We start from the raw sequence: 20,537 nt of genomic DNA, 5'->3' as shown, positions 1-20,537 counted from the left end.
CTAGGAGACTCTTACTCCTCCAGATCAAACAGAAACAAATCAACCCACCCCATTATCTATAATCCTATAAATTAGGGTTAGAAACCAGGCAAAAAAGTAATGAAAAATACAAAACGAAAGTCTGCAGTATGACACTGTTAAATTGATCTGCCAGGATTCTTTGTACTGCAAGAGGACATTTTTTCAAAAAAAGACCCACCTAGAGTAGAAAGAGTACCGTTTCACCAAGAACCCCAAAGCCATGGCTATTGGATACTGCAGAGCCCAGGAGATGCCATTCTCTGGAAGTATGGAGAGGATCCTCTGACAATCTGCAGCTGTCTGATAATACCATAAAATGACTTTTACTAAATCAGGCCGATTCTCACATGGCAATAAATCCCAAGACGGTAAAACCTCTCCCAGCTGTCCACTGAGCTTTAACTGCAGCCATTGACATATGCAATCTATCTCAGCCATTATTCTGCCCCCTCCCCCATTATAAGCAAAACTAAAAGGAAGGATTTCCAGGGCCAGTAAGAAAAATCATCAATCCCTTACATTATCTAACTGGTACAATCAACTGCCTATAAACTCAATATAAAAACCTGGTGATTTGTTTTTCTTTTTTAAAAACAAAATCTCACAAGTGAAACGCAGGATTATTTTAACTTTCTTAATCACCTGCATAAAGAGCAAAACAAAGCAACAGACAAGAATCATAGAGGAAGAAACATGTGTCCAGTTCAATATAATTTCTTGCATCTCCCAAAAAATCCTTCATGGAGTAGGAGACCAAAATATGCCTGAAGTACAAGCTGAAGCATGTCAGGCAGTATCAGAAATGAGATCGCACTGGAAGGATAATTTGCTTCAGACTCTGCTAAGGGAGACCTGCAATGGCAGGGGGATTTCTAAGAAATTGGAAAGTGCGTGTGATACACAAATAGCTGGGAACAGCTGTTCATGGCAAGTCAAAAACAAAAACAAAGCTTACAAAAAGGAGAGAACACTTGCTACATCAAAGCAGAATTATACACATTTTGGGATCTGATTCCTACTGATCAAGGCATGACAAGGTTTTCTACAATTTCAGTTAAAATGTTTCGTAATTGGCTGCAGTCTTCTTCTGAGTTTCTACAGTATAAATCTGATGAAATACAAATGTATACAGCTATTTTTCATATGAAAATAATCCTATTCTGTCTTTCTTATAATTGAAAGATTCCAGGATGAAAATAAGAGACTTGGTTATTTTTATTTTCATAATAAACTAGCTGGATGCCTGTGCTTCACTACGAAACTATATGCTCGGGCTTGATAAATTTACACTTACAGCCTGAAATAATGTAGAATGTGTAACTCCGTAGCATCAGAGTGTGTTAATATAATGCAACTGGCAGTTGGAACAGAGGAGGAGGGGGAGTAGAATTCCCAGCCCGCAGCATCAATCAGTATTCAACTGGCTAGCATCCTGTCAGTGTGTGAGAGAGTTGAGGGATGTTTGGAAACTCAAGCAGTATTTGCTGTGTGAGCAAGAAGGAGACAGGAAGGAGGCTGGGCGTGGCTTAGCTCAGGTGTTCTGTATTAAAGCTGTTTTCTGCTATGAAAGTAAAACTGAAAGTGAAACTCCTCTCCTCTGCTTGTGTTTTGCATTTGGAACAGATTTCTTTTGAGGTGGGGAGGGGGAGTAGAACTCCTTAGCATCAGAGTGTATTAATCATAATATAGAAAATACTATTGTTCTGATGGCCATTTTGAAAAATCCTTTCTTAGTGAGCACCTAGGAGCCAAGAGGAACATATGTGGCAAATTTCAAGTTTGTAAGCTTTACAGTTCTGGAAATTTCGTAATTATGGCGTGAGTGGTTTTTGTTTTTGTATATATAGATTGAACATGAAAGTGCTTATATTCGGTTAAGTATAGTTTCTCTAACTGATAAATACAGTAAGTCCATTGGAAGGATAAAAAAAAGTAAAGCAAGTCCATTAATTAATCTAGTTTTAGACTACTCATCTCTCTCCCACACATCCACACAAAATTAAACTCTGTAGGTTAATAAAAAGATACAAAGATTTCCTAAAGGCTAAGGTGGACAGCAGCCCCCATGTTTTATTGTGAAATCAGTTCCACAGATATGCAATAATCATACAGAAAGCTCAGTCTCAGGCATAGTTAGGATCTTTCCGGGTGTTACATGGGGGGCAGTGGGAAACCTATAAGTAAATTCTGCAAATAAAAATTATTTCTGTTTGGTACAGACTACTCAGAAAATATTGCAATGCAAGCTAAAATTGTATTTAATGACTGTAGACTGACTATAAACAAATTTAGACAGAAAATGAAGAAAGGGTTTAATGTACTTGAATTGTATACAGTACAAAAAGAATTCATTTTAATATTTGTATTCTATTTTGATTGGTGTTTTTCAGTTAAGACACAAAAAAGAAAAGGGGAATTTTTTTTAAAATACTAGCACACTGGCAATAAAATCATTTTAATCCATGTAATCTATTTAAAGCCAGCAGAGAATGAATATATAATTTTTATTTGACAGTATTTATTTATTTTTATTTTATTTATTTTATTTTGTCACAACAGTATATATAAGCATGAAGTAACTATATAATATATAAGCATATATATGAGTATAAGTGAGTAATAACTATATAAATTGGATATAATGAAAGGAAACAGTAGGACAGGAATGGTAGGCACGTTTGTGCTCTTATGCACGCCCTTTACGGACCTCTTAGGAATGGGATGAGGTCAACAGTAGACAGTTTTTAGTTAAAGCTTTGGGGATTTTGAGTAGATACCACAGAGTCTGGTAGTGTGTTCCAAGCATTAATAACTCTGTTACTGAAGTCATATTTTCTGCAATCAAGATTGAAGCAGTTAAGTTTAAATCTATTGTTTGCTCTTGTATTGTTCTGATTGAAGCTGAAGTAATCCTCAACAGGAAGGACATTGCAATAGATGATTCTATGAGTTAAACATAGGTCCTGTCGAAGGCGGCGGAGTTCTAAGTTTTCTAAACCCAAGATTTCAAATCTGGTGGCATAAGGTATTTTGTTATATTCAGAGGAGTGGAGAACTCTTCTTGTAAAATATTTCTGGACACGTTCAATTGTACTGATGTCTGAAATGTGGTATGGGTTCCAGACAGGCGAGCTGTATTCAAGAATTGGTCTAGCAAATGTTTTATAAGCTCTGGTTAGTAGTGTAGTGTTTCTGGAGAAGAAGCTACGTAAGATTAGGTTAACAACTCTTAATGCTTTTTTTGCGATGTAGTTGCAATGGGCTTTGGCACTTAGGTCATTGGATATGAAGACTCCAAGGTCTTTGACTGGGTAGGGGTCATCTGCAAGGTAATGTCCGTCGAGTTTGTATTTAGTGTTTGGATTCTTTTTTCCAATGTGTAAAACAGAGCATTTGCTGGTTGAGATTTGGAGTTGCCAGGTTTTAGACCATTCTGACACAAAGTCAAGGTCTTTTTGAAGGGTAGCTATATTGTTGGTAGTGTTAAATAGTTTGATATCGTCAGCGAAGAGAACACAATTACTTTTAATATGGTCACAGAGATCATTAATGTATAATATGAAGAGTGTTGGTCCAAGAACACTGCCTTGGGGAACGCCGCTATTGACAGGAACAGGATTTGATAGGGCACTGCCTATTTTGACCAATTGTTGTCTGTTTGACAGGAATACTGTTATCCAATTGTGGAGGGGTCCGGAGATGCCGTAGGATTTTAGTTTTAGGAGAAGTTTGTCATGTACCACTGAGTCAAAAGCTTTACAGAAGAATTTATAGACCAGTCCAGTGTCAGTAACTGAGGGCATTGTACATAAACAATCTAAACTATGAATATATACATTAAAATGTATCTATATATACATTTTTTTTAAAAATCACAAAACCCAGATCACTCTAGCATATAAAGGCACTCTAAAATAAAAAATGCTTTATGCAAACAGAATACAGGCTAATCCCAAGGAATTATGTAATAGGGAGGGCTGTTACTTAGAAGGCTGGCTTTCTGGTCCAGTCCCCTTTATCTCCTGGTCCAGTCAAAACTTTCCATCAATTTTAATATCAAGGAAGGTCATTCCATTTCCTTTCCTCCAAACCTGAGATGATTCTATGCCTTGAATACACCCTGAAAAATGGTGACTGTAACAAAACGGTACTAAACTGACCTTGCCTGGTTCAGAAGAGGATTCAAAAATGGTTAAGACATAAACAGCAGTAACTGCAAAGAGAGCTGGTTTGGACAATTTATATCTTATGTCACAATTTTCCCAAGATATTCATCAGGCACTGCAATCTTTACACCCAGGAAGCAAATGATTATTAATTCTTTTATTCTTTTATGTTTTATGTGCCTGTGAACCGCCCTGAGTCCTTCGGGAGATAGGGCGGTATACAAATTTGAATAAATAAATAAATAAATAAAATAAATAAATTCTGCAAGAGTTAGGACTCCTCTTAACATAACATAACATAACATCAGAGTTGGAAGGGACCTTGGAGGCCTTCTAGTCCAACCCCCTGCCCAGGCAGGAAACCCTACACCATCTCAGTCAGATGGTTATCCAACATTTTCTTAAAAATTTCCAGTGTTGGAGCATTCACAACTTCTGCAGGCAAGTCGTTCCACTGATTAATTGTTCTAACTGTCAGGAAATTTCTCCTTAGTTCTAAGTTGCTTCTTTCCTTGATCAGTTTCCACCCATTGCTTCTTGTTCTACCCTCAGGTGCTCTGGAGAACAGCCCAACTCCCACTTCTCTGTGGCAGCCCCTGAGATATTGGAACACTGCTATCATGTCTCCCCTAGTCCTTCTTTTTGTTAAACTAGACATACCCAGTTCCTGCAACCGTTCTTCATATGTTTTATCCTCCAGTCCCCTAATCACCTTTGTTGCTCTTCTCTGCACTCTTTCTAGAGTCTCAACATCTTTTTTATATCGTGGCGACCAAAACTGGATGCAATATTCCAAGTGTGGCCTTACCAAGGCATTATAAAGAGGTACTAAGACTTCACGTGATCTTGATTCTATCCCTCTGTTTATGCAGCCCAGAACTGTGTTGGCTTTTTTAACAGCTGCTGCACACTGCTGGCTCATATCTAGATGGTTATCCACTAGGACTCCAAGATCCCTCTCACAGGTACTACTATTGAGCAAGGTACCACATATACGGTACTGGTGCATTTTGTTTTGTTGGCCTAAATGTAGAACCTTACTTTTTTCACTGTTGAATTTCATTTTGTTAGATAGCCCCCAATGTTCAAGTCTGTCAAGATCTTTCTGTAACTTGAGCCTATCTTCTGGAGTGTTGGCTATTCCTGCCAGCTTGGTGTCATCTGCAAATTTGATGAGTTCCCCATCTATCCCCTCGTCCAAGTCATTGATGAAGATGTTGAAGAGTACTGGGCCTAAAACAGAGCCTTGGGGTACTCCACTGCATACTTCCTTCCATGTGGATGTAGTTCCGTTGAGGACTACACGTTGAGTGCGGTTGGTCAGCCAGTTACGAATCCATCTGGTGGTGGTGCTGTCTAACCCACATTTTTCTACTTTATCTAGTAGTAGGTTATGGTCTACTTTATCAAATGCTTTACTGAAGTCCAAGTAAATTATATCAACAGCATTCTTCTGGTCTACTAATTTTGTCATTTTGTCAAAGAATGCGATAAGATTAGTCTGGCATGATCTGTTTTTGACAAACCCATGTTGGCTTTTGGTTATTACTTTGTTTGCTTCTAGGTGTTCGGTGATTCGTTGCTTGATTATCTTTTCCAGAATCTTCCCCGGTATTGAGGTCAGACTGATAGGTCTGTAGTTTCCTGGATCTGTTTTTTTTCCTTTTTTGAAGATGGGAACTACATCAGCTCTTTTCCAGTCCTTTGGCAGCTCCCCTGTGCTCCAGGATCTTTGAAAGATATAGTTCAGTGGTTCTGAGATCACGTCTGCCAGTTCCTTCAGAACCTTGGGGTGTAATCCATCCGGTCCTGGTGATTTGAACTCGTCTAGGGTAGACAGGTGTTCACTTACCATTTTCTTCCCTATTTTAACTTGTGTTTCTAATCTGTTTTTTGTAGTGCTGTTTTTGATAGGTTGGATTGTTTTTTCCTTTTGTGTAATCTCTGTGTAATCTCTGTTTTTGTGTAATCTCTGTTTTTTCCTTTTGTGTAATCTTGCTCATCTCTGTTTCTATTTGCTTCTCTTTGCCAGTTCTTCACAATGAGAGGAAGCACTGAGTTAAACAGCATTTTTGAAGGATCAAAAAATTCTGCTCTTGACTTGGGGATGTCCAACCATGTTAATATTTGAGAACAGATTAATTGTATTAAAATCCAAGAGAAGTAACCCTCTGAGAAATCATCACAAAGGTATGGCTTTCTTCTGATCAAGAAGAATATTAAAAAAAAGATAAAAAAACAGAAATGTTTCAAAAACTGAAGAAATGGCAAGCTATTTTAAACACTAGAATGGAAACTTAAAGACTACCAGAGATAAATGCATTAATATTATGCAAACAATCATTAAGCTAAAACAAGCAATTTCAGGAAGAAATGGGCGCTCTCTGCACCAGACAGCACCCAACTTTAGCACTAATGACTTTCATCAGTGCTGCCAATGCTATCACATTACTCACATCTATGAGCTGAACCTTCACGTTAGCTGTTAGGAAAAAAAATACTCAGTTCACTCAACCACTGGCTGTTAGAATGTAATGAAGTAGAATTAGAAGCCAAAATGTCTCTATAATGAAGCATTTGTAACAATACTAAACAATTTACAAATAGAAGTCAGGCCTTTTTTTTTTTTACTCTGAAGTCAATATATTTGTTCTTGAATCAGTCTGGTTTTTCAATTCCTGCAAAGCCCACACTTTTCCATTTCTTTTTTTTTTATCATAATCCTCCCTCTTCAAATATCCATTAATGCAAAACTGAATTATTTTGGAATAATTATTGAAAATTGTCCATTTTTCAAACTAAAGTAGTTATGTGTTTGATACATTCTCTGTCAAGTTGAATTCAACTCCTGGACATGACCATATTGTCTTCTTGTCGATAACACGAAGTGATTTGCCAGTACCTTTTTCCAGGATTTACTGAGTACTAAGTTTAGCCTGGTATTTCATAATGAAGTCAAGATTGCCCAAGGACTGCCATTTAGCTATGCACTGTTACTGTACTGTAGGAGATAATAAGGCTGAGCCCGTGGGAGGGGTCAAATGCATCATAAGTCATGAGTCCCTATACAATACACTATATATCTAAGTCCAATGCACCTTGAATATCTTATTCCCGCTCATTTCCCTTGACCATTAATAGATCAGATTTTTTTGTAGAGAGCTTAAACTTGCAATAGGTCTTTAAATTCATTTGAACTGTCTGAATCTCCTGACTTACCTGGTGCTTGATGAAATAGAAGACTTTTCTATTTTGGAATAGACCAGGAGAAGTCACTGGTCTTATTTTAGGTTTCTCATAGTTATAAAGACAACAATAAACAATTTAAAAAGTATTCTTGGTGCATACATATATTAGAAAGATAATATTATCTTTAAAAGAAGCTTTATGTAGTCAGAGTTCACTATCAGCTAATGTCCAGGAGACAATATATTCTTTAGCATTTTGTAACTCTTTTGTCAAGTGCAACACTTAATTTAGTGATACCATTTCCAGTAAAAGCAATTACTATGCTGTGGTAAAGGCTTTTGTGAAGTGGAGTGTACTTCATCAGGGGAAAGCTTATATTATGATAAAAAAATGTAAACCTTTAAGGTGTCATGAAACTTCATTGCATATGAAGTAAAACACCAGTAAAACTGCCCTTTGGGAAACTATTCTGGTAAATTGATCCAGTTATCAGTTTGCATCAGTGGGTCAGTGAGTGAGACATGCCATACAAACCAATGGCAAAGGTTTTCTTGATTTTTAAAATCTAAGTGGAAAATTTCTGGTAAAAAAAATTGTCAGTTTATTTTAAGTGAAACTTCTTAGTGGTTTTGTATGTGCTAACGCAGATTAATATACCTCACCAAATTCATGGAAAACAACTAATCCTTTTGCCCTCCACCCAGAATCTTACCTTTCTTCAATGGTCTGACGACGAAAACTGGTATTCCTATCTAGCTTAGATTGGCTCTTTGTTCTTTTGATTGAGCCTCTAAGACGTCTACTAAAGAAGCCCTAAAAAAAAGACACAAGAAAGGAAGTTATACAAACTAGTATTAGTATTTTTAAGTAGCTTCTCTTAAAAAAACTGGCTTCGGTAATACTCAGTTTATGCAACTCAAATAAAGACAATGGTAATTGTGATAATACGACTTATATTTTCCCCAGGTAGGAATTCAAACAAATCAGTAACAGAAGAAGAAATATCTTAAAACTCTCTAAGAATATAAGAGAAACAGGTTTATGTCAGCAAAAAACAAATTGAATAACACTATTGATTTGTTGAGAATTGCCAAACAAGGCCAGGGAGTGAAGAGGGAATGCGGTGTTGACTGCTAAGTCTGTTGGAATGAGAAGCAACATTATGAACCACATCTGACATTCGCTTTAATTTAATAATTACATTTAAAGGTATTAATTTTTCATCAAAGTATAGATGATCTCCGATAATGAAGAAAATGTGAGGTATCCTGTCCTTTACTGTTAGTATCTTCAATCTTTTCTTTATTATTCCTTATAACATACCTATCCTTGAATCAAAAGAAAAAATGTTTTAACCTCTGGGTTAAACCTCTGCCCCACTAAAATCTAGGTCAATTATTGCTTAGCATTTCCGAGAAAGTTTAATACCATTCTATATTTTTCAGTATATATAACAGGTAAAACAAAAAAACATGTCTCTTTGGTAGTTCTACAGGCTATCAGACTAACTTACATGACAGAATCTTCCATTAAAAAAATCAAGACATGGCTATTAGTAACAGAAAATTCTCTTAATTTTTTTCATAAAAATGAAGTGCTGCTTTGATGATCTAGAGCAGGGATCTCCAACCTTGGCAACTTTAAGACTTGTGGACTTCAACTCCCAGAGTTCCTCAGCCAGCTGGGAGTTGAAGTCCACAAGTCTTAAAGTTGCCAGAGTTGGAGACCCCTGATCTAGAGCAGGGCTGTCAAACACCCGGCCCATGGACTGGATGCGTCACATGCTGGCACGCCCACGCCTGGTTTAGCAAAGCAGAAAAAAGTCCCAATACATCATGTGACACCGCCATGATGACGTGAGTGTGACACCCATGATCTAGAGATATCTCTGGGTGTTAAATATTGTAGTTTCATTTTGTATTTAATTACTGTATAGCTTTAAACATATAATATTAAAGTATTTTTTCAATATCTTTTAAGTAGAAAATTAAGAAAAAAGAATTTCAGTTACCATACAAATTTAACATTTAAAAAGCAATTGTTAAACTGAGCCAGATTCAGATAACTGTAAGTCAACTGAGGCAAAATTTTAATCAAAACAATTAAGGACAGAATAAAGAAGTAATGCTTGAGGAAACAAATGGGAGGTATAGAGACAACAGCAGCAAAATCTGTAAAAATAAAGGGCCAGTGTCATTAAGAAAGCTATCTATAGTTGTCCATGATATTGAAAACAAATCTAATTAAAAGGTTATTTGAAAGAGAAGTTTTGAAAAATGCCTTATATAGGCAAGTAATCAATATACTGTATGCTTTAGGCTTTCTCTCAGAGTCACAGCAAGAACATAAGCATAATAATTTATTGCAGAGATTATTCAGAAAAACTAGCCTGAAACACAATCCTTAATGGAGTATGATATCAACTTGCAAGGTACATGTAGTCCTCAACTTACAGCCATTCATTTAGCAACAGTCTGAAATTACAGTGGCATTGAAAAAGCAACCTATAAGTGGTTCTCAACAGAACTGACCATCACAACATCCCCATAGTCATGTGATCAAAATCTGGGCAATCAAGTTTAATACATTCAATTGTTAATAACTCTTCCTGCCATTGTGTTCAGGAGGCTGTTATCCTCCTCTTGGGTGATCACTCTTCAGGGAACCTCTAAGGTGGTTTCAAAATTGATATTAATAGCTACAGCTAATAGAAACCATCTGGTACCTCCTCTCATGCTATCAATTATTAGCTGCTAATTATTCTAGAATTTTCTCACTATTTAAAATTTTTAAATAATTGTATTGTACACTGGTGTTTTATTGGACTGCAAATAAAGTAATATATTTCTGAAGTATTTTTAGAATTGCTTCAGGAATAGTTGATTGGCCTGGGACAATGGCCCATTTCTCATGGATTGGTTTCCATAATGAATATAAAAGAGGATGTGCAGAAGCATTGTGTACATTGTTATCGCTATGTATGACAATATGACATATGTACAAAGATTTGAGTAGACATATCTTAATAAAAATTAAAGCAATTTTAAAGACATCTGCCCTTTGACAGAAAGAATATGGACAGAAAGCAATTGTCTATTTTTTTTATTCTTAGATATTATTAGTTACTAAAGCTGTAATATACCACTTCTCTTAAAATTTATCATAGCAGCTTGCCCATTCTGCTTTAAAAATATGGTCATAGAATTGTTTTAAATCAGTTAATACAAAACAAACAGTTGGTCTCACAGAATAACCAAAAAAGGGGCCAAAAGCTTGTAGAATAGGTACTACATTTTTCTTGTTCTTTTAGGCACTTTTTCCAGACATCCAATACCTTTTTCTGAAGAATAATAAAAACTGTACAAAATCTAGCAAGGTGAAAAGAACTAAGCAAGTTCCACAGCAGGTCTGATTCAGCCAGAATCAAAGACCACAATTATATTTTATATGATTTTCAATATTTTTTTCATATTTTACAGAGAAATGTGGAATAAATATTACATGTATTTTGTAATAATTAGCTGTTGCCAATTAATAGCTGTGTCTGTCACAGATCATCAAAGTTACTACATTTTAGTAGTCAAGCTACACCTATAGGTTATTAATAATATTGATTAAATGATTTTTTTAACATTTGCCTGTTTTGTTATTCAACATCATAAAAACAAGTATTTATTAAAAGACAGGAAAATAAATTACTTCTACTTTATTTTTATTCTTTCTAATTAAAAAAACACAACATTATTCCAGGATCTTGGCCCTAGATGTATTTTGCCCTTGTCAGACAAACTTTTCATCTAATGGGAAAAAAGAGGCGACTGCTTAGGAAGAAAGAAAAAAACTCCTTTTTATTCATAAAACTTACAAATTCCTTTTAATAATACTTGCTTGGCTTGGAGTGTTATGTACCACAGGGATTCCTGAATCCCAACTTGAATGTCTATATGTAATTTTTAATTTTATGAATTATTTTTATTATTGTGAATAAACTCTTCTGTTGACTTTTACCACTTTAAAAAGATTCTTTTCACAAGGCATAAATAAACCCCATTTAATTTTTGCTACCTGTGTAAAATAGCAGCAGTTGAAATAGATATTTAGGGAGTACTATCATTTTTTATTGTTGCTATATGGCCAACAAGCGATGCTTTAATTTTTCTCAATTTCTTATAAGCTTGTTAATGTTTTTAATTAGAGGATTATAACTGCTTCCTCATATATAATTCAGATCTTTAGTGAAATATATTTCTAAACACTTAAGATTACAGTGCCTAAGGGTGCAACTAGCTGCAACTTTTTCTGGGGAACATTTAAAAGGCATTTCCCCCTCCTGGATTGAAACATGAACTTGCTATTCCCTGAAGGTACATTTAGCAAACTGAAGTAACTTTAAGATAACCTTAGCTAAAACTGGACAGCTTTCTAATGTCTTACAAAGCAAAATATTACCTGCAAAAGACTGTATTCCTGGTTACGTACCTTTTATGCCCCAGCTTCTAAATAGCTCTAAACTAGTGAAGTGCAATAGCAAATAATAAAAATGGGACACCACTATCATAAACAGATCTCATCTATTAACGCATGGAACTTAGCAGAGATGTCAGTATGCTAAATAAACTGTAATGGTTCATACTGTTGTTTCATCTGTATAAACTTGGTTTAAATCTCCCCCAGCATTATTCTCTTTTCTTGAAATGAGTGCAATTTGGCCAGATAAAGCTTTTATTTATTCATACTGTTCTTTATTACAGGAATAGAACAAACTCAGCTGTTTTCTTTTCCCAAAAGACCTTTAAGGAAGATATACGTTTACTCTCAGGATATAGTAGTTACCACATAAAAATGGTTACGCCCTTGCTTTTGATGATCCAGTAGATTAAAATTGCTCTTTAACTACAAGTTAAAGTTTGAAGTTACAACGGCACTGAAAAAAGTTACTTGTGACAATTTTTAATGCTTATGACCTTTGCAGCATCCCGATGGTTGCATGATTTACATTCGGATGCTTAACAAGTGGTTCATATTTATAACGGTTGCACTGTTCCGGGGTCATATGACCATCTTTTGCAACCTTCTTACAAGCAAAGTCGATAGGGAAGGCAGATTCACTTAAAAACTGTGGTACAAATTTAACAACTGCAGTGATTCATTTAACAAATGTGGCAAGAAAAGTCATAAAATGGGGCAAAATGAATTTCTCACTCAGCAACATAAATTCTCGGCTTAATTTTGGTCATAAATTGACCACATAAGCATAAGTTACCTGTACGCTATTTAAAGAAATAATATGTATATGCCCATATTCATCCAAGAGTTGAAAAATCCATTTACATTTTGTGAGAGTATCTTATTATTACTGCCCAACTTGTTAAGTATTGCCTTTTATTGTGTATTTTCTGATGGCACAAACTGAAAGTGACTCCTAAACAGTCCCCACAACCAACTTTGCAACAAAATAAAACTTACAAGAGCAAATCTTTTCTATATTACTGTAATAAAAAAAAGGATTAGAGAAACTTCCATATGCATAATTAACACAAAGTAACTTTGCAAGCACCCTACTAAAAAGCAGGATGCATGAAATTAATTCTGAAGGGAGCTGGTTATTTAAGAAAGATTTGTCCTACAACTTTTTGCTTACAGCCCCAAAACCAGTAACTTTCAAAGTAAGTCTCAGAAGATAGGAAATTAAGAAACAGCCACAGCAGAGATTGTATTGTTTGTTATAGAACAGAGTAACAAAATCTTGAAAGCCTGTCTATCTACTCCATGGTGTGCTAAGTAAATTCTAGGTGGGGCTACTTGGGAGTTTCTTTTTTTTTCTTCTTTCTCAGGATTGAGTAAATTTTTCTCACAGTCCCGTGATGGCGAACCTGTGACATGTGTGCCACAGGTGGCACGTGGAGCCATATCGGTGGGCATGCGAGCTCAGCTCTGGCAGGGCTGGGCCCACCGGAAGTAGGGAAACAAGTTGGTTCCTGCCTCTGCAGGGCCTGGGGTGGAATGGGGAAGGCCCGCTTTCGCCCTCCCCAGGGTCCTAGAGAGGGTCTGGGAGAGCAAAAAATGGGCCTTCTGGTCCCACTGGAAATTGGCAAACAGGCTGTTTCTGGGCTCCGGAGAGCCTCCAGGGCAGTGGTGAAGGCTCTTTTCGCCCTCCCCAGGCTCCTAGAGAGGCCCTGGAGCCTGGGGAGAGCAAAAAATCGGCCTATCAGGCCCACTATGCCATCACATGCCAAAAGTGGGGGAATGTGGGGAGTCGTGTGTGAATACACAGGGTGCATAGAATTATGGGTGTGGCCACACGTGTGCCCCCTCTCTCACACTCCCCCTACTTTTGGCATGCGATGGCGAAAAGGTTAGCCATCACTGCCATAGCTCCTCCTTAATGGTTTGCTCATTCTTTCCTCATTCTCAAGGGCAAGTTCGCATTCCTTCACACCACTAACTAGAAAGCAACCCATTAACAGTTTCTGGACAAGTTAAAGGACCCTGTATATAAGTCCGTTTTAGGAAAATCCAAATGGTCTGTGTCCATTTACTAAGCCTTATTTTCCTTTACAATATCAGTTCTTTGATTTTCTGTTTATCATGTGTCAGTTCAAATGGCTGCTTACACAGGTAAGCAGATTCTTCTCATTTTCAGTAAGCTATTTTTTAAAGTACTTCTGTGCTGCTTTCATCATTTTTTTGTTCAGGTAGAATTGCCACCTGGGGTTTGAAGACACGCCCTCCCCTGAAAAGGGAAATCCTGCCTTTCAATGTTTCTTGTTGTTGCTGTTGTTGGGAATGCTCAGAAAATTGTGTAAGAAAATGGATCTACCATTACAGCTAACAGAGTACAGTTATATTCAGAGTGAATTTAATATTGTGGAAATGTTATGCAGTAAGTTATCCAGAAAACTAGATCCAGTCACTAAATTATTGAAGATGGGGTCTGCCTTTAAGATAAGTTCCTTAGGTTTTTTTTTAAAACAAACTTATTTATGCATGCACTAATATTTTAAACAATTGCTTGGGAACTATGAATTCTTCAGCAGGTAAGATTATTCAATTATATTTTTCTCTGATTCTTGATTGCTTTTTTCTACCAATACTTTAGTTGCATTTCATATGACATAACTTTTTCCTCCCTTTAAATTAATTTTGCAACTCTTTCAGAGATTCTCTGCACTTTACTAGGTGTTCCGTGTTCTCTCCCCCCATCCCTCCGCTTCAACACAATTTCTGTAGCCAAGATGCATAAAATGACTGACAAGCAGAATGTGGTCATTTTTCAATTCTCATTTTACTGCTTTTTTGGAACAATTTCAACTGCTGATGCATTGGGCCATAACACTTACAATTCCCAGTGACAATCAGGCTGTCATATGTTGTTAAAAAGCTGCTTCGGGCTCTCAAACTAGGGTTAGCTTAATAGATCACTGGAGGGCAGGAAGATGATTCTTAAATCCTTGAATTGGTAGTAAAACTGACTCACAATTTATTTTTCTTGCCTATCCCAAAGCTATGTTTTTGACATAAATTCTTAACTATATAAAACATCAATGAAACAACTTAAACAACATGGGAATAATAGCAATGTACTTATAAGGAAAAACATGGTTAAAACATTAAGCTCTAAAGCATGCTGGCGAAGGGAAATAATATAACAACTTTTTCAGAAGATGCCACTGAGAGAAGAAAAATATGAAAGTATACAGGGAGGAATGAGGATAAAGAACCACACATTTGGGGGGAATGCAAGGAAATAAAACTAGGGAGGTGAACTAAGTAGGAGGGGAGCTAATTCCAAGGATGGAAGTTGCTTTACAGCACTTCCTAGCATAAATTAGAAAGTGAAGAAATCTGCTCAGTGACAACTTTCTTGGGATTTACAAAATTGCAGGACGTAAAAAGGGGAGGTATGCAGCAAGATTGACAGATCACGTAAAATAGAAATAATTGAAACTCACCAAGTATACCTGTACGATAGCATATTTAAACAAAATGATATCCATTATGAATATATACTGTGTGCAATATGATAACATTAATTATAAAAATTAGTACAATGTAATGTATTCCATTAAAGTTACAATGGAAAGAAACAGCATAATGTGGTAGCTAGCCAGAGGTCCTACTGAAAGTGATCACAATTCATAATAATCAAAAATTTCTGAATTTAAAGAGAACAAGTAAGTATGCCGATAAACACTATATTTTTTTTGTTTACATTTTTTAAATTTTATATTATTTGTACATATTGATATATGAATGGTGTAATATCTGAGTATCATACATTTCAATAAAAATAAACATCATATTATTACACACACTTATTACATTTCATTTTCATTGTTTCAAATTGTTTGCACATATCCTTTACTTCAGTTCTAAACCTTCTTCTTACTCTTACTCTTCCAGGGCCGGTTTAGCTCACGCTGGTAAAAGCCTGTTATTAAGAACACAGTAGCCTGCAATTACTGCAGGTTCGAGCCCGGCCCAAGGTTGACTCAGCCTTCCATCCTTTATAAGGTAGGTAAAATGAGGACCCAGATTGTTGGGGGGGCAATAAGTTGACTTTGTAAAAATATACAAATAGAATGAGACTATTGCCTTATACACTGTAAGCCGCCCTGAGTCTTCGGAGAAGGGCGGGGTATAAATGTAAACAAAAACAAACAAAAAACAAAAAAAACATGTGTCTTAATATATTGATGTATATATACTATAATTATCCTCTTATTTCTATCTTTATTTTAACTCCACCCCATCACTATAATATTAAAAGACATGATAATAACATTTCTTTTCTGTTTCCTACTGTTACCATATATTTTTCTTGCAACACATTCTTTCATTTTCTAATCACCCTTTATTGAATTCTAACATGTTTTATGCTTATTTGATAATACTATCATTCAAATTCAAATTTTCCAATTAAAAACTTAATTCTTCCTCATATCTCTGTTCATCTTTCCCATCCTAGAGATTCTACTATTAATACACATGTTTACATTAAAATATATTCTTCCATTATCTAATCACCTGTTATTTAATTCTCACTTTTCACTATTAGCCATATTTTTAAACATATTTAACTTCCACACTAGATACAAAATAATTATCCATTATATAGTTCGAATATTAATGCACATTATTAAAATATTTTCATAAAATATCTTTTGCTTTGCTTTCCCTTTGTTTTTTCTTTATCCCTCTTCTCTTGCCCGTAACCCCATTTTTAATCTTCTTCTTCTTTTGGGGTTGCCTTCCATATCCTTCTTTTAATTCTTTTATTTCATCCATATTTAAATCCATTTTTTTGGCTATGTATTCTAGCTTTTCCTCCCCTCTCTATCTTTCCCCACTGTTTAGTATTGAAGCTGTGAACATTATTGATTGCTCTTCTTGTCAATGGGAATGGCTGAAAAGACGACCAAAAATATTGTAATGGCTATCTTGATCTGTGAGCCACAATTTTTGACTGTTTCCTCTGATGGAATTCATGGTTTGTTCTTGTTTTTTTTTTAAAAAAAATTAATTGTTTCAATGTGATACACAATCTGACAAACACACAACATATAACATATAAATAGTTCCTATTTCTAAACAGTGTTTCTTAGTGATCTTCTTTCTCTTTTATACCTTTCCCCCCATATCACATTTGTTATTTTCTTTTCTTTCTTATCCCCTTTTCTTTATTTACATTAAATTATTATCTAATACTAATAGCTTTACTTTTCTAGATTCTTATATATTTATTATTTACATATTGTACATTTATTTTTATTTTACACAATGACAAACACACAACATATAACATATAAATATTTCCTATTTTTAATAGCGTTTCTTAATATATTCTGTACATTCTAATTTCTCCCCTTTTTTCCCTTTATTTCTAGACTCAAGCCATTCATACCATTTATTCCAGATTATATAATAATCTGTCTCTTCTTTCTCTTTAATTTCTTTTGTTAACTTGTCCATTTCGGCACACTCTAAAACTTTCCCTATCACTTCTTCATCTGTTGGTGTCTTTTCCTGTGTCCAATTTTGTGCATACGTTATTCGTGCAGCTGTTATAATGTGTAAAATCAGATTTTTTATTTCTTTGGTGTATGTTCTCATAAAGATTCCTAATAAAAATGTTTCCAGTTTGGTTTCAACTGGTTGTTCTGTTATTTTTCCTAGCCATTTTTTAATATTTGCCCAGAATTTTTTTGCCGCCGGACACATCCACCATAGATGGTAGTATGCTCCCTGAGTTTTTTTGCATTTCCAACATGTTTAATTATTATTTGGGAACATCTTTGCAAGTCTTGTAGGTGGAAGGTGCCATCTGTAAAACATCTTCAACTGGTTTTCCTTGTATGCCGCGGATAATGTTAATTTTGAATTTACTTGTCACATTGTTCTTGGTTTTTAATTCCTGGTTTATCTGGGAGAACAAGCCAGATTTCAAGTTTATATATCAAGCAGACTAACCATAGAAGAAGTCTGCTTAACACATAAGCTTAACAGCATAAGTCAGGGGAGCAACACAGCAACAAGTTTGTTCAAACATAATTTTCAGAAATGTGGCATATGAATATAGCAATTCATTTTAAAATAGAATAAAAGTGCAGTTGTGGTTCATTATGTTTATGTCACTTGGTATGCTTTTTACAAAAAAAAAATAACATTAAAGTAATCATAAATTAATTGTAGTCCTTGTTAAGTTCTGGAAGTAACGAGGCTGGAGACCAGGGTAGTGACAACAGCTCTTTAATATAGGGTGAACCCAGCAACAGGCTGGGGGGAAAAACCTCTCCTTTTATACAGTTCTACTGGAGGCTTCGTCCAATCAGCAACGTGCTGATTTCCCGCTCAAATATTTAAAGGTACAAACATGAATACATAACACTCCTCCCCTCCCAGAAAACACTTTGCCTCTATTTACATATTTATTTACATGTTATTTTTCGACGTAGTCACGCAAATAACCTGGGCGTCTCCTAGTTCTTTCTGACCTGCGCGGTTCAGTTCTGGGTGGTGTTTTGAGCTGGTCGGAGGGGCTGTTTTCCTCCCAGCTCTTTCTCTGAGCCAACGGGCTCGGATTATTGGCCGACTCTTTTCTTGGCCATCCGCCTTGGATTACTTTGAAACTTTCCTGCTGTTTCCTCGAACCTGATGGCGTCGCTGGAACTCTGGGACCTCAGCTAAGTCTTGCGCCTCCCGGTCATTGTCAGCTGTGAATTCAAATTGGTATTGGTCATGATCTGTTTCATTTGGTTCGGTTTGATCAGTTATTCGCTTCCTTATCTGATCTATGTGGCGCCTCCACACTCGGTTGTCTGGTAGCTCTACCACGCACGATTTTGGGCGGTTATCTTTATTATTTGTCCTGCGAACCAACTAGGGCCGTCCCCATAGTTTCGGGCCCACACCGTCGCCTATGCTCATTTCCTTGTCTTTTCTAGTTCCCCTTGTAACCCTCTGGTGTGTAATGGGGATTCAAGCGGTCAAGTGGGCACCGGAGTTTCCGTCCCATTAGTAATTCGGCTGGGCTTTTCCGGTGGCCGTGCTTGGGGTTCTGTGCTGAACGGCTAGGAAAGTCTATCTTTGTTTGCCAGTCACCTGGCTTGAGCCTGGACAATGCCTCCTTAGCGCTCCGGACGGAACGCCTGCAAGGCCATTCGACGCAGGGTGGAAAGGCGCAGAGAGGGCATGTCGGATGCCCTCCTCTGCCAGGTATTCTTCAAACTGGGCTGCCGTGAATTGAGGCTCATTGTCGGACACCAGAGTGTCCGCAACCCGTGAGTTGCGAATAGGTGGCGAGGGCTGCGATTACTGCTTCGGCCGTAGTGGATTTCATGAGTATGATCTCCAACCATTTAGAGAATGCATCCACAACCACTAGGAACGTTTGGCGTGGAAAGGGCCAGCAAAATCAATGTGGATTCTTGACCAGGGCCCTTGGGGCTTTTCCCATTCCTGACTGGGGCCGTTGGGGTAGAGGTCTGGACTCTTGGCAAGCCTGGCATTTCCCTACCCTCTCAGCAATCTCTGCGTCCATGAGTGGCCACCACACATAGCTTCTAGCTAACCCTTCATCCTTACGATCCCTGGGTGACCTCGTGGAGGAGGTCCAATACCTTTGCCCTGAATTATTCAGGTATTATTACACGATCACCCCATAACAGGCACCCCCCTTGAGCCGAGAGCTCATCTCGTTTTTTAACAAATTCTTTGAACCGTTCGCCCGGCGCAGCGGGCCACCCTCTCTGTACCCAACCGAGTACAGTCCTTAACACAATGTCCCGGTATGATGCCCGAGCCACTTCCTTAGATGTGACTGGGCCAGAGTCCAAAGAGTCAATAAGTAGAATGGGCGTCCCCGGAGTGGGGTCTTCGGTCGCCCCTGGTAGTGGGCATCGGCTTAACGCGTCTGCATGCCCCACTTCTTTTCCTGGTCGATGCTGCAGCTTGTACGAATAAGCGGCTAAGAATATAGTCCATCGGGTCAAGCGTGGCGAAAGTGCCACAGGCGTTGGGCGGTCGCCAGCCAGTATCCCTAGTAGCGGTCTGTGGTCAGTCACGATTTCAAAATTCCGCCCAAAGACATATTCGTGGAATTTTTTAACCCCTGACACAATGGCTAGTGCTTCTTTATCTAATTGGCTGTAGTTTCTCTCTGGGGAGGACATCGTTCTAGAGTAAAAAGCTATAGGGGCTTCTGTGCCGTTTGGAAGTCTATGGCTGAGTACAGCCCCCACCCCATAAGGGGAGGCATCGCAAACCAACACTAGGTGTAATGAGTTGTGATATTGTATGAGCAGGCTATCACTTGAGAGCAGGTTCTTCACTGCTTCGAAAGCCCTATTTTCTGTCTTTCCCCAAGACCAAACAGTATTTTTCCCTAAGAGCCTATGCAGCGGTTCCGCAACGGTTGCTTTGTTCTTTAAAAAAACCGCATAGAAATTCACCAACCCCAGGAATGCCTGCAGCTCTGCTTTATTTTTAGGCGCTGGAGCCTTCCTAATTGCCTTGACCTTACTCTCAGTAGGGTGAATTCCTTTCTTGTCTATCCGGTAGCCCAAGAAATCAACGGATTCGACCCCTATCTGGCATTTGTTTGCCTTGACTTTTAATCCGGCTGTCCGGAAAATCCCCAAAACCTTTCTTAAACGCTCCCCC

At 37.2% G+C, this 20,537-nt stretch overlaps 1 protein-coding gene across 4 annotated transcripts in view; it reads right to left on the bottom strand.

Moving 5' to 3' along the window:
- RASAL2 (RAS protein activator like 2) overlaps positions 1 to 20,537 on the bottom strand; it is a 157,308-nt gene that overhangs the window by 55,930 nt on the left and 80,841 nt on the right. For all 4 annotated transcript variants that reach the window (XM_058175414.1, XM_058175413.1, XM_058175412.1 and 1 more), the window contains one exon: positions 8,089 to 8,189. In XM_058175414.1, coding sequence (XP_058031397.1) covers positions 8,089 to 8,189 — 101 coding nt within the window. The remainder of the gene's footprint in view (positions 1 to 8,088; positions 8,190 to 20,537) is intronic.

Source organism: Ahaetulla prasina, chromosome 3 (assembly GCF_028640845.1).
Source record: "Ahaetulla prasina isolate Xishuangbanna chromosome 3, ASM2864084v1, whole genome shotgun sequence".
NCBI lineage: Eukaryota > Metazoa > Chordata > Lepidosauria > Squamata > Colubridae > Ahaetulla > Ahaetulla prasina.
Note: the sequence above shows the minus strand (reverse complement) of the source record. Positions and strands in the feature narration are given on the sequence as shown.